General features: G+C 41.0%; 1 protein-coding gene across 3 annotated transcripts in view; it reads right to left on the bottom strand.

The window, feature by feature from the left end:
* LOC120514263 (UDP-N-acetylglucosamine transporter-like) overlaps positions 1-14,157 on the bottom strand; it is a 43,233-nt gene that overhangs the window by 10,449 nt on the left and 18,627 nt on the right. For all 3 annotated transcript variants that reach the window (XM_039734550.1, XM_039734552.1, XM_039734551.1), the window contains exons 4-5: positions 13,962-14,084; positions 13,654-13,825 (exon numbers count right to left, since the gene is read on the bottom strand). In XM_039734550.1, the coding sequence (XP_039590484.1) occupies positions 13,654-13,825; positions 13,962-14,084 (295 nt within the window). The remainder of the gene's footprint in view (positions 1-13,653; positions 13,826-13,961; positions 14,085-14,157) is intronic.

Here is a 14,157-nt window from a genome sequence, read left to right as displayed (position 1 = left end):
GGACGGATTAAAAGGAAGAAGTCTACGTGACCATCATCATCATCAAGCCCTTCCGTGAGAACCCTAAATCCAAAGAGGACTGTTTCATTTATGTTAGGTAGAATGCCCAGAGGGGACTGGGCGGTATCATGGTCTGGAATCCCTACAGATTTTATTTTTTCTCCAGCCGCCTGGAGTTTTTTTGTTTTTCTGTCCCCCCTGGCCACTGAACCTTACTCTTATTCGATGTTAATGCTGATTTATTTTTTATAATTATGTCTTTCATTTTTCTATTCTTTAATATGTAAAGCACTTTGAGCTACTGTTTGTATGAAAATGTGCTATATAAATAAATGTTGTTGTTGTTGTTGTTGTCAAGCTTAATAATGCACTGGTTAAACCTCCTCTGGAGTACTGAACAGTTTTGGTCTCCAAGCTACAAGAATGACAAAGCAGAACTGGACAAAGATTAGAACTTGATAAGGGCAAATTCCACACAAACGGTAGAAAGATTTTTTTCACATAAGTGAACCACAGACAAATGGAATAAGTGATCAAGTAGAGTGGTAGAGAGTAGGACTTTGTGGAACTTCAAAAACTCAACTTGATGTCAAGGCAAACTCAATTTATAAAGTACATTTATAACAGCCTAAACTGAACCAAAGTGCTGCACAAGAAAAGGTAAAAGAAGCAGTTAAAATACACACACACACACACATCACAGAACAGCAAACAACCAACTATTACACAGAATATAAACACACACTACGTCTTCTTTTGGCTGCTCCCATTAGGGGTTGCCACAGCTGATCATCTTCTTCCCTATCTTTCTGTCCTCTGCATCTTGTTCTGTTACCCCCATCACCTGTATGCCCACTCTCACCACATCCACAAACCTTCCCTTAGGCCTTCTTTTTCTCTTCACTGGCAGCTCTATCCTTAACATCCTTCTCCCAATATACTCAGCATCTCTCCTCTGCACAAGTCCAAACCAACACAATCTTGCATCTGTGACTGTCTCCAAAACGTCCAACTTGAGCTGACCCTCTAATGTCCTCATTTCTAATCCTATCCATCTTCGTCACACCCAATGCATATCTTAGCATTTTTAACTCTGCCACCTCCAGCTCTGTCTCCAGCCCATATAACATAGCTGGTCTCACTACCATCCTGTAGAACTTCCCTTTCACTCTTGCTGATATCCGTCTGTCCCAAATCACTCCTGACACTCTTATCCACCCATTCCACCCTGCCTGCACTCTCTTCTTCACCTCTCTTTCACAATCCCTATTACTCTGTACTGTTGATCCCAAGTATTTAAACTCATCCACCTTCACCAACTCTACTACCTGCATCCTCACCATTCCACTGACCTTCATTCCTCTCAACTCTAGAGCATATCTTCACCTCTTCAGGGTCTCCTCAACCTGCTCCCTACTATCACTACAGATCACAATGTCATCAGCAAACATCACAGTCCACAGGGTCTCCTGTCTAATCCTGTCTGTCAACCTGTCCATCACCACTGCTAATAAGAAAGGGTTTAGAGCCGATCCCTGATGTAATCCCACCTCCACCTCGAATGCATCTGTCACTCCTACTGTAGACCTCACCACTGTCACACGTCCCTCGTTCATATCCTGTACCACTCTTACATACTTCTCTGCCACTCCCGACTTCCTCATACAATACCACAGCTCCTCTCAGTCACCCTGTCATTTTCTTTCTCCAGGTACACAAAGACACAATGCAACTCCTTCTGGCCTTCTCTAAACTTCATCAACATCCTCAGAGCAAACACTGCATCTGTGGTGCTCTTTCTTGGCATGAAACCATAGTGCTGCTCACTAATCATCACCTCCTTTCTTAACCTAGCTTCCACTACTCTTTCCCATAACTTCATGCTGTGGCTCATAAATTTTATCCCCCTGCAGTTACTGCAGTCCCGCACATCCCTCTTATTCTAAAATATCAGCACCAGTACACTTCTTCTCCAGTCCTCAGGCATTCTCTCACTTTTCAAGATTCCATTAAACAGGCTGGTTAAAAACTCCACTGCCATCTCTCCTAAACACCTCCATGCTTCCAAAGGTATGTCATCTGGACCTATGGCCTTCCCATTCTTCATCCTCTCCATTGCTGTCCTTACTTCCTCTTTGGTAATCCGTTGCACTTCCTGTTCACTATCTCCACATCATCCAACCTCTTCTCTCCCTCGTTCTCTACATTCATCAGCCTCTCAAAGTACCTTTTCCATCTGCTCAACACACTCTCCTCCCTTGTATGTTCCATCATCATCCTTTATCACCCTAACCTGCTGTTCATCTTTCCAAGCGCGGCCCCTCTCTGTAGCCCACCGGCCCTTTTCTCCCTTCTTAGTGTCCAACCTCTCATACAACTCATCATACTCATTTTCTTTAGCCTTCGCCACCTCTTTCTTCACCTTGCGCCTCCTCTCCTTGTACTCTTGTCTACTTTCTGCATCTCTCCGACTATCCCACTTTTTCTTTGCCATCCTCTTCCTCTGTATACTCTCCTGTACTTCCCCATTCCACCACCAGGTTTCCTTTTCCTCTGTCCAGATGTCACGCCAAGCACCCTTCTTGCGGTCACTCTTACTACTTCTGCTGTAGTTTCCCCAACTGTCTGGTAATTCTTTATTACCACCCAGTGCCTGCCTCACCACCTCCCTAAACTCAACCTTGCAGTCTTCCTTTTTCAACTTCCACCATTTGATCCTTGGCTCTGCACTCGCTCTCTTCCTCCTCTTGATCTCCAATGTCATCCTACAGACCACCATCCTATGCTGTTTAACTACACTTTCCTCTGCCACTACTTTGCAGTCTTCAATCTCCTTCAGATCGAGTCTTCTGTATAGGATGTAATCTACCTGTGTGTATCTTCCTTCACTCGTGTACGTCACCCTATGTTCCTCCCTCTTCTTAAAATACGTATTCACCACAGCCATGTCCATCCTTTTGGCAAATATTCACTATCCTCTGACCTTCTTCATCCCTCTCCTTGACACCATACCTACCCATCACCTCCTCATCTCCTCTGTTCCCTTCACCAACATGCCCATTGAAATCTGCTCCAATCACTACTTTCTGTCCCTTGGGTAATCTGTTCATCACTTCATCCAACTCACTCCAGAGATCTTCTTTCTCACCCATTGCACACCCAAGTAGTGGGGCATATGCACTAACAACATTCATCATCACACCTCCAATTTCCAGCTTCATAATCCTCACTCTGCCTGACATTCTTTTCACCTCCAAACACTCTTGACATGTTGTTCCTTCAGAATAACTCCTACTCCATTTTTCCTCCCATCCACACCATGATAGAACAATTTGAATCCTCCTCCGATCCCCCCCGGCCTTACTCCCCTTCCATTTAATCTCTTCACACACAATATATCAACCTTCCTCCTCTCCATCATATCTGCTAACTCTCTCCCCTTACCAGTCATACTGCCAACATTCAAAGTTCCTACCCTCAGTTCCACTCTCTTTAGTTTCTTCCTCTCCTCCTGCTTCCGGACACGTCTCCCCCCTCTTCTCCTTCGGCCAACAGTAGCCCAATTTCCACCAGCACCCAGTTGACTAACAGTACTGGTGGCGGTCTTTGTTAACACGGGGCTCGACCGATCCGGTATGGAAATTTGTATTGTATTCCGAATATTGATTTGGCAAAATTTTACACCGGATGCCCTTCCTGATGTAGCCCTCCCCATTTATCCAGGCTTGGGACCGGCACAAACACACACACTGGTTTGTGCATCCCCGTGGCCATTACACAAAAGATAACACACAATACATACATATTTAAATTCATAAATGTATGCGAGTCAACATAAACCAACATAATGTGAACCTCTTGCAGGATCAAATGCCAGCAAGAAGAGATTAGACATTAATAAAGGCTTAAAAATGGCCAATGTTGGGGCAGACCTAATATGATAAGGCAAGCCATTCCAAAGAAAAGGAGTAGCCACCACAACAGCCTGAACCCCCCTTTTGCTTCAACCTCTAATACACTGCAGTGCCCTTCTTGGCACATACAAGTGAAGAAGATCGGAGAGGCAAAGCTGTTCCATTCAAACATTTAAAAACAGAATTTTTAAATCAATTCTGAAAAAAAAAAAAAAAAATTGTATGCAAAGAATGGCAAAAGTCCAAAAAGAGATGTTATAAAAGTATGGATGGCCTTTTCAAGATAACCGAAAGAAAGAAAAGGTTTTACCTTAGCTAAAAGTCTCAGCTAGAAAAAGCTGCATTAAGTTTCAATGAACCTTCTGGAATCAGCGAGTTCTCCTGGCCCGACTGACTTACTTGCACTTTTGCTCCCGGCTGGAGGCGATGCTGCAGTGTCCCTAGAGATGAGGTTTTAGCTGTGTTTTCGGTTTCTTTCTGAGCCCATTTTCTGCTATTCATGCTTGTATATACTTGCACTTAATTTAACTGAAGCCACTTTGGTTCAGTAACTCAGGATGATGATTAATTATAAAAAACACACACACACAGACGAGACCACTGAAAACTAAAAATGGCCTTACAACCCATGCTGCCAACTACCCCCTGTAAGCCACTGACACAGACTACAGCTTGCTACTCCACCAGCGGAGCAAAGAGAAGACAAAAATGAACAGTCCGAGCTGAAGGTAACAATCACCACAATAATTACCGCTCTTGGGGGGGGACATAAAGGAGCTGAAGAGTAATATAAAGAAGGTAACAAATGATAAGGAAAGATAAAAAAAAAAAAAAAAAAAAGACAAACAAGAAGCTGCTTCAGGATATTAAAGACCAGGAGAAATGGGTAAGTAATCGGTTTGAGGCAAACTTAAAGATATGCTAGAAAACAAATTGAGGAAAAAATTGCAGAAAAATTAAGGAAAATGCAAGCAAGTTTGAGAATAAATTTTGAGCACTTGATGCTAAACTTGAAGTAATGAAACGTGCACAACTTGTATTGAAAATATTTGAAAATTACCACATCGTACTTTCCCTGATTTCTCACCTTCAACAGCTGCTAAAATGTGCCGCATTGTATAGCAATGTTTACCATCATAATCTTGGTTTATTGTATTAGGACTGTACTATCATAAGTTATTCATGGCTGCCGTTTAACATCATTCCCTGGGTTTACTTTTTCGGGACTGTTTAAGATTATATTCTAGCTTTATGGTATTGGGACTGTATTGTCAATAGATCTCTACTGCAATCCTTTACAACCACTGGTGAGGGGCTTATTTCGTTTTTGGACGTGCTCCGTCTCTAGGCATGTCAGAGGACTGGGACTTCATGAACAGTGGTCTAGCCTAAGGTGCGGAGGTAAAATTGGGGGCAAGACAAAGAAAGCAAGCTATTTCTAATCTATCCTTTTAACCCTTACAACTGTTATGTGCCAACCTAAAAACAGGCTTCACAGCAATAACTGTTGGCAAAACTGGAAATTAGGGTTAAAGCTATCTTATGTAATAATGTACTACAGTGATTACACAGTGAACTTTGTGTTAGCGGGCTATGACACACGACCAAGTAGACACAGGCTTGCGAGATCCACGCCGCCTGTCTGAAGCCATTGCTGTTGAGGGAGCTGGCCCAATACAGATGCAACAATAGGCTAGATCCATCGACAACTCAAACCCACATGGCTCAGGATGCAGCAACAACAAAATCCACCAGGAAAACAAGGTGAGGATCAGCCGCTTATGAGGAAGCCTCAAAAGGTAGGCTCTGTATTTCACAAGCACGCCTCACTGCTTTCTGCACCTCCTATACCTCTTTCTGCAGGAAAAGAAACAGGGAAGCCAGTATAGGCTTAGTGGTACAGTAGAAGAACATGGAAGAGGGGCTAGAAGTTAGAAAATTTCCTTGGAAGCTTGAATGCTAAAAAGTACTTGGGGATCACAAACCAGTAGAAAGGAGACATTATACAGAGACCAAAACAAAACAATTAACATTAAAAAAGTAACAGTAACAAAAGCCTTAGCAGATGGCTTGCCACACACACCAGTGCCATCTCAGTTTGCACCTGATGTTAGTTTGGAGGAATTAACTAAACAGGATTGGTGACCTTGTTGGGCCAAATGGCCTATTCTTGTCAAGAATTGTTCTAATGAATAAATATACTGTTTAATGCCAATGATTTGACAATATGAAATATAAAAATGGAAACAAATGATGTACTACTGCTTTTTTCCCTTTTTATGCTATTGTTGATATTCATTTATTTTCACAAACTTTGAAAAGGTTAATGTTATTTTACATATTCTATAAAGTGCCCCTGGATTTCAATCATTGGGGGGGAAAAACTGCCCCCTAAAATGATTTCCTACCCTGATGCTGTAAAAGAAATTAAAATTTCCAATCACATACATCGATGAAATAAACTACAGTAGTGAATCCAATGAGCTTCATCTTGAAAACCTTTAGCAAATGAATAAAAAGGTAGACAGAGCCGTCACAAACACCACAACTTAGGAAGCCATTGTCCGTCTACATCACATCAGTAAGAGAACTGAAACTGCTGCAAATGACTAGTGCGTCATCCATAATGATGACAAAGCAAGTGTCCGCATATTCTTTGCATTTACATAAACCTCTGGATTGGGTTGATGTATGCTTGACAATATACTGTACTTAGTTCTTTGTTAGCCCAGTTTACGTCATTTCAGTACTTTTACAGTTAGGCATTTCAAAGGGGTTTGATCTGCTGTGGATATAGGTTTCTTGTGGATTTATATTCTTAAATGTGTTCTTAATAAACAATCTTTTTCAACAATTAGTTTGCATATGGAGATTGGTTTTGTCAGTGGGATCCTTTTGCACTGTATACATTGTAAATCTGTAGTTGCTTACTAAAGCACTACTAACAATTAATGGAAAAATATGGCTACACTACAGATTAATTCATTGCAAACACAATATTAAAAAAACAAAACAATTGTAGCTGTGACGGAGAAGTTATGTAAGAAATGGTAAACAGGCATCAAGAGAAGCTTGACAAGTCCATTGTTTCTGTGAACAAAGAAAAGAAAAATAAGAATAGATAAAGTTTTAGGTTCCTTTTTTAGGTACTGCCAAAATAAGGCACAGGGGAATTCAGCAGAACAGAAATTACTGATAATCATTCAGCATGTTACAAGGTCTATACCAAGATCTAACTAATGGAACAAACAAGAAAAACAAATTCAGTTATGGCTGGAATTCTTGGTTTTGACTGCGTTTTATTTTTCAACTAGCTGCATTTGGTCTTCAGGGCAAAAAACCATCCGAAGACTCCCTAGCAGTTTTACTATATTCATGAACTTGGAGAGGAGTCCGTTAACTCTTAAGAACTACCCAGTGCAAAAAACATGGACCCACCTGTACTTGCTGCACCAAAGGCTTTCGTAAGAAGATACTGGCAATACCATACTTTAGCCATATCAGTCCTATTAATCTTTGGTTCACGAAAAAAAAAAAAAAAAATCCCTCCAAGATAGACAATGTTTTAAGTGAAAACTGCAAGCCTTGCCCTCAGCTGGTGAGGTGTTTCACTTGCATGTTGAGCTGTGGCGTTCACTTCACTTCAACGTTGTGTCTCTCATCTGTGTCATGGACACGTCGCTGCTGCACAACAGTGTTTGCTGCACACAAGTCTTTTGTAGTGAGAAGTGAGGTGCATGCAGATGCTGAAAAAAAATGTAAAAGTCCATGCGTCTGCCATCTAGTGGCCGTGCTGGAGTATGAGCAGAGCGGACTACACCACACACACACAGGTCTTTCGTTTATATATCTTATGTCCAAATCTCTAACAAAATGTCTTTCCTTTGATTCAAAGGACGATTCAGGGAATTGTGAAGTTGGGTAGGTAGGTAGGTGAATAGCCTCTAGTGGGGTATTTTATCATAGGCTTTTTTTTTTTTAGTTAGACTACTGTATATCATTATTATTTGATTCTTAAAACTCTTAACTCTAAATTGGCCCAGTGAAGGAGTGTGGGCGTTTGTGGACGCGCCTTGCAACGGGCCATCATCCTGTCCATGGGTTGGCTTCTTCCATGCACAAAGTGCTTCTGAGGTAGATTCAGACATTTGTAAATCACAAACTGAACTAAGAAGGTTTATTACCAGTAATGGACAGAGAAGCAGTTACATTACCATCAGTTTCTTATTAAATCCCAACATGAGTGAAATGTTCTCCCCATCTAAAATCCTACTGACAGTTCACGGTCACTGGAGTTCCACACTTCTGTAACATCCAAAAAAAGAATGAAACCCGTTTAGTCTTTATTTTTTGCAACGAGTGCAGAATGCAGCAGCTAGAATCCTAACTAGGAAAAGAAAATCCGATCACATGTCTACAGATTTGATGTCACTACACTGCTTACCTGTGTCATTCTGAATTGACTTTAAAAATACTGCTTATGGTTTACATAGCCTTAAATAATCTCACTCCATCTTACATATCGGAATGTCTGACACCTTATATTCCAAATCATAACCTTAAATTTTCAAATGAGTGTCTGCTTAGAATTCCAAGAGCAAAACTTAAGAAGTGGTGAGGTGGGTGGCCTTCTGCTGTTATGCACCCAACATCTGGAATAGCTGACTGATAGAATTTCACCAGGCTGATATGGTGGAGCACTTTAAAACACTGCTGACCACTCATTACTTTAACATGGCCCACTCATAACTTCATTTTAATTTAATTCTGATACTCTGTATATTCAATTTATTATCATAACTATTCATGGTGGCTCTAAAATCCGTACTGACCCCTACTCTCTCTTCAGTTTCTTTTCTCGGCTTTCTGTGTTGGCGACCTGCGCCACCACCACCTATTCAAAGCACCATGATATTCATGGATGGATTAAAAGCCAGAAGTCTACATGACCACCATCATCAAATCATTCCATGAGAAGCCGAAATACAAAGAGGACTGATCATTCATGTTAGGTAGAATGCCCATAGGGGGCTGGGCGGTCTCATGACCTCTGAACCCCTGCAGATTTTATTTTTTCTCTCCAGCCATCTTGAGTTTTGTTTTTTCTGTCCTCCCAGGCCATCAGACCTTACTTTTATTCTATGTTAATTAGTGTTGTCTTGTTTTAATTCTTACTTTGTCTTTTTTTCCCCTCTTTTCTTCATCATGTAATGCACTTTGAGCTCATTAATTTGTATGAAAATGTGCTATAGAAATACATGTTGTTGTTGTAGTCTGGAGCAGAGGAGACTGTAAGGTATATCTACTTCAAAGACACTGATGAAGTAGATTTAGCAACATTCTTTCAGATTAGGGTGAATCAAGTACTTGAAGACATCAGTGGAAATAAAGGCAAAGTGCATTTTAGGAATGAAACCAGGAAGAACTTCTTTATGCAAACAGTTGTGGGACTCTGGAACAAACTAAACTTATTCTTCAAGAAAACCTGTCAGGAAATTTTAATTTTCATGGAGATATTTCAAATATAGGGCTTTATGGAAGTTTTAAAACTTTCCATAAACTACAAATGAAAAGCACTGGCTAATTTTCAATGTCATTGATCTTTACTAAGAAAAACTAGTGTGCAACTTTAATTAGGTATTCGCTTACAGTTTCAGATTTGCCATGAAAGGTTACTTCAAGTATGTGTTTTGTGGATTTGGAGAAAGCATTCGACCGTATTCCTTAAAGCATCCTGTGGGGTGTGCTCCAAGAGTACGGGGTACAAAGCTTGTTGTTACGAGCCATTCAGTCCCTATACAGGAGGAGGAGCAGTCAGACTCGTTTCCTGTTGAGGTTCGACTCCGCCAGGGCTGCACTTTGTCACCGATTCTGTTCATAGGTTTTATGGACAGAATTTGTAGGCGCAGCCAAGGAGCGGAGGGGGTCTGGTTCGGTGACCTCAGTATCTCGTCTCTGCTATTTGCAGATGACATGGTTCTGTTGGCTTCATCAGACAGTGACCTCCAGCTCTCACCGGAGCGGTTCACAGCCGAGTGTGAAGCAGCAGGGATGAGAGTCAGCATCTCTAAATCCGAGGCTATGGTTCTCAGCCGAGAAAAGGGTGGAATGCTCTCTCCGGGTTGGGAACACATTACTGCCTCAAGTGGAGGAGTTCAAGTATCTCAAAGTCTTGTTCACAAGTGAGGGAAGAATGGAGCGGGAGGTTGACAGAGGGATTGGTGCGGTATTCGCTGTAATGCGGGCTTCTGCAACAGTCCGTCATGGTGAAGAGAAAGCTGAGCCAAAAGGCGAAGCTCTCGATTTACGTTCCTACCCTCACCTATGGCCACGAGCTTTGGGTAGTGACTGAAAGAGCAAGATCGTGGATACAAGCGGCCGAAATGATGGATGGAATTTCCCTTAGAGATAGGATGGTGGTTCAATTCAGAATCGCTACTCCTCTGCATTGAGAGGAGTCAGGCAAGATGGTTTGGATATCTGGTCAGAATGCCCCCCTGGACGCCTCCCTGTTTCCAGGCATGCCCCACTGGCAGAAGGCACGGGGCAGACCCAGGACATGCTGGAGGGATTATATCTCCCGGCTGCCCTGGGAACGCCTCGGGGTTCTCCCAGAGGAGCTGGAGGAGGTGGCGGGGGAGAGGGAGAGGGAGGTTTGGGCTTCCCTGCTTAGGCTGCTGCCCCTGCGACCTGAACTCGGATAAGCGGTGGATAATGGATGGATGGTTGTTTCAAGTATATTTTGCACATTTTCCTCTTTCACTCATCCGATTGCTGCTCTGGACAACAATACAGTGAAGTGCTTAGAAAGTCACACAGCAGCCGCTTATTCCTGCTGAACCTGTAGAAAAGGCAGTAATAGACTTCAAAGTGCTGAGAAGTAATTCAACACAAAATGGACCCTACTAAGTAAAAAAATTCATGTTTCTCAGGTGTAGTCTCCACTATTGATACATCTTCCTTCCATTACGTCTCAAGGGCAAGTTGAAAAGAGAATGTGGCAATGTTTATTTTTAAAATTCACATGTGATGATGAATACTGTAAATTGCATGTTGTACATCAAAGCTGACAGACTGATTACTGGTTGAGTCACTGAATGGTGAAGGGAGGGAATTTCTGGTTTTAGCCACAAAAACAGAGAATTTCATTATTTACACCTGGCCTGGGCAGCACTGTGGCTCAGTCGAAAGTAGAGATGCCATAAGCTCTTAGAGCCCTGGAATTCGACCCACATCCAAAATGAGTTAGCATATTCTGGCAGTGTCCACAGGTATTCTATCCAGCTACTCCCACATCCCACAAGTAGGAATGTTATACTGATTTAAGATTTTAACCTGCCCCGAGTTAGTGAAACTGGAAGTAGAACTGAAAGAGTCAGCAATGGTTTCTACATGGAAACAAGGGGATTAAGAAAATCAATTAATGAAGAAGTCATCAAAACTAAAAGCCAGTAAACTTAATCTGGTTCATGGATAAATTAATGGAAGAAATTATTAAGGAAATGAGTGAGCAACAAAAGTCAAGAACAAGAGTATTAATAAACAGTGTGGGCTTGCAAGAGAAGATTGTGTTAGACTATTAGGGTGGAATTGTATGAAGCAGCAAGAAAAAGCAGACAATCGGAGAGGCACATATGATGGAACTTATCTGGGTTCTTAAAAGACTTAAAATAAGAGAAGTAAAAAAAGTGTGTATTCAAGGTGCAATGTGTAGATGGGAACCAAATTGGCTTAAACACAGGAACACAAGGGTTATAGGGAGAGGAACTTTAATGGAATTATGGGGATTATAAAAGTGGTGTCCATAAAGAGCTGCTGCTCTTTTAGTTGTATTATATTGTAAATATCCATTTGATGGGGATGTTACAGAGATAGAGAGAGGGGGGAAAAAAAAGGAAGAGTTCTTCATACTTAACGCATTAAGCCACAACTGACAGCATCATCGCAGCTTAAACGTGAGAGGGGATGGACACATACACTGTGCACATGCATAACACTAAGGGGGGCACCAGCCTCCAAAACCAACCCCCTTTGATGTTTTATACCCTAAAGCAAACACATGGGCAATACAAGATGTCTTTCACACGTAGAACATCACCCAAAAAAAAAACCCAACAACTATGTATGGGAGTGAGATTAGTCTTCACCTAGGTTACCAAAAATGCTGGTGTCTACAAGGACTGTACATAAACAGTAATACCATGAACTACTGTATATTTTCTATATGGTGCCATTTACAACATAATTCATTCTTCACAGTACATCCACTATGTTATGTTAATAAATAACAATGAACTCTATTCACTTTGCCAGGGTTTTCTCCCTGTAAATCACAATATATATATATATAACATATCAAAATCTGTTCATTGGCATGTTACAAAGAGGTTCCCTTAAACACAGCAATGCAATACAATTTTAAAAAATAATAAAAAAAAAAAAACACGTTATTCCATTCTCAAAATCACCTTTTAATTGTCTGGCTATGGGAGGGGAAAGAAAATAAACTGAAGCTCAAACATACTTTTCATGGTTTTTGTCAGTTGTAAAGCTAGAGTGTACAATATAATCTACTGTAAATCAACATAATAATCCATCCATACATTTAGCTTTTCTAAACTTGCTTTATCCTGAGCAGGGTTCTGTAGAAGCTGAAGCCTATCCCAGCAAGCTTAGGGCTCAAGGCAAGTGGACATAAATACTCTAAACTCCCATTACTACTACAGATAATCCATTTCAATTAAAAAAAATAATACAGTTCCCTGTAAAACGGTGTTTTGCATTTATCATCAGTAAAAGCCAAAGTGAGTCACTTGGAAAAGCAGAATTTTTTTTTTCTCATGGCCAACTGAATGTATTAAAATAGTTAAACAGAACTTCTGTTACCTCAGTTAATTGACATCACTATAACTGAGGCCTATTGGTTTAGCAAACTTCCCAGCCAAAGCCAGGATCATGGCTAGTGTGCAAACACACAGTATATACATATACACACACACTTTTACTGTATATACAGTCATGTGTCACTTAATGGTTTAGATTAGAGTGTCATTAGTCGATTTACATTGTTAAGCAAGTTGACGTATATTAAGGGTCTAAGGGCATAACTCTGCATCTGATGTTATTTTCATTGCACTTTGGATACAAGGTGCTGTGCCTGCATCGCCACATTCAGTGTGCAGAAAATGCCGAAAACACATCAGCAGGAACCAAACTACCTTAGGATAACCTAACATTAGTATAAGAATACATGCATCATATAAAAGATCACTGAAATATAGTACTACTAATAACATTAATACTGTAATACAACCGCTTATGATGGCATTTTGACCATTTGATAGATACTTTTATTACACACACACAAAAAAAAAATTAAACGTTGAGCATAATCTCAATAAAAAGTGTTAGAGAAAGTAAAGAGGAGAATGACCAGGCATATTAGAAGAGGTATGAGCGGTCAGAAGTGATTTTAAACTACGTAAGCTCCACAGAATTAAAAGTTTAGTGCAAGAGGTAAGCTGCACACCACCTCAGCCAAACAAAGTGCAATTAATATAAAAACTGAGCCCTGTCAGATACAAATACCTCAGTCATGGATTCCTCCTTAGAAATTAGTGGGCATCACAAACAGGCAAACACAAGCACACTTAACTCTTAACTTTCAACATTGAAAATGTGACAGTATTCTTTCAACGAGTTTGAGCTGCATATCACAAAGTGTTGCAGAAAGGCTCACCAAGCTGGATGTTCCTGATCCAAACAGACTGCTTTGTTTCCTTCAGTATTTTCTCAAAGTAAACACCTGCAAATCCACTGGAGAAACAGGCAACCAAAACAGCCATCAATCCAACCACCTGGGATCCTGCCGTTAGGTCTTTTTGAGCTTTAGTTGGCGGGTCTGTAGGCCACTAGATGAGACAGGGAGACAGGAAGCAAGTCACACTGGTCCCAATATGGTGTCTTTGAGTAAGAATCTCACCCTCAACTTCTCATGTTCTTGCAATCATACATAAAGCCAATAATGTGCCCTCAGGGGAAATTTACCTGAACAAATGCCACACCAACCATGAGCACAAGCAAAGATAGCCACTGATACAGACTTAGTTTTTTCCCAAGCATCGACACAGAGAACAGGGCTGTGGTGAGAATCTTCAGCTGGTACGTAACCTATGGAGACCAAGAAACATTGAAGAGCATTTTGATTATGGTAGGTTAACACTAAATTACTGGGCTTCGGACA

The sequence above is a fragment of the Polypterus senegalus genome, chromosome 14 (assembly GCF_016835505.1).
Source record: "Polypterus senegalus isolate Bchr_013 chromosome 14, ASM1683550v1, whole genome shotgun sequence".
NCBI classification, from domain to species: domain Eukaryota; kingdom Metazoa; phylum Chordata; class Cladistia; order Polypteriformes; family Polypteridae; genus Polypterus; species Polypterus senegalus.
The sequence above is the reverse complement of the archived record's forward strand: the minus strand, read 5'-3'. Positions and strand labels throughout refer to the sequence as shown.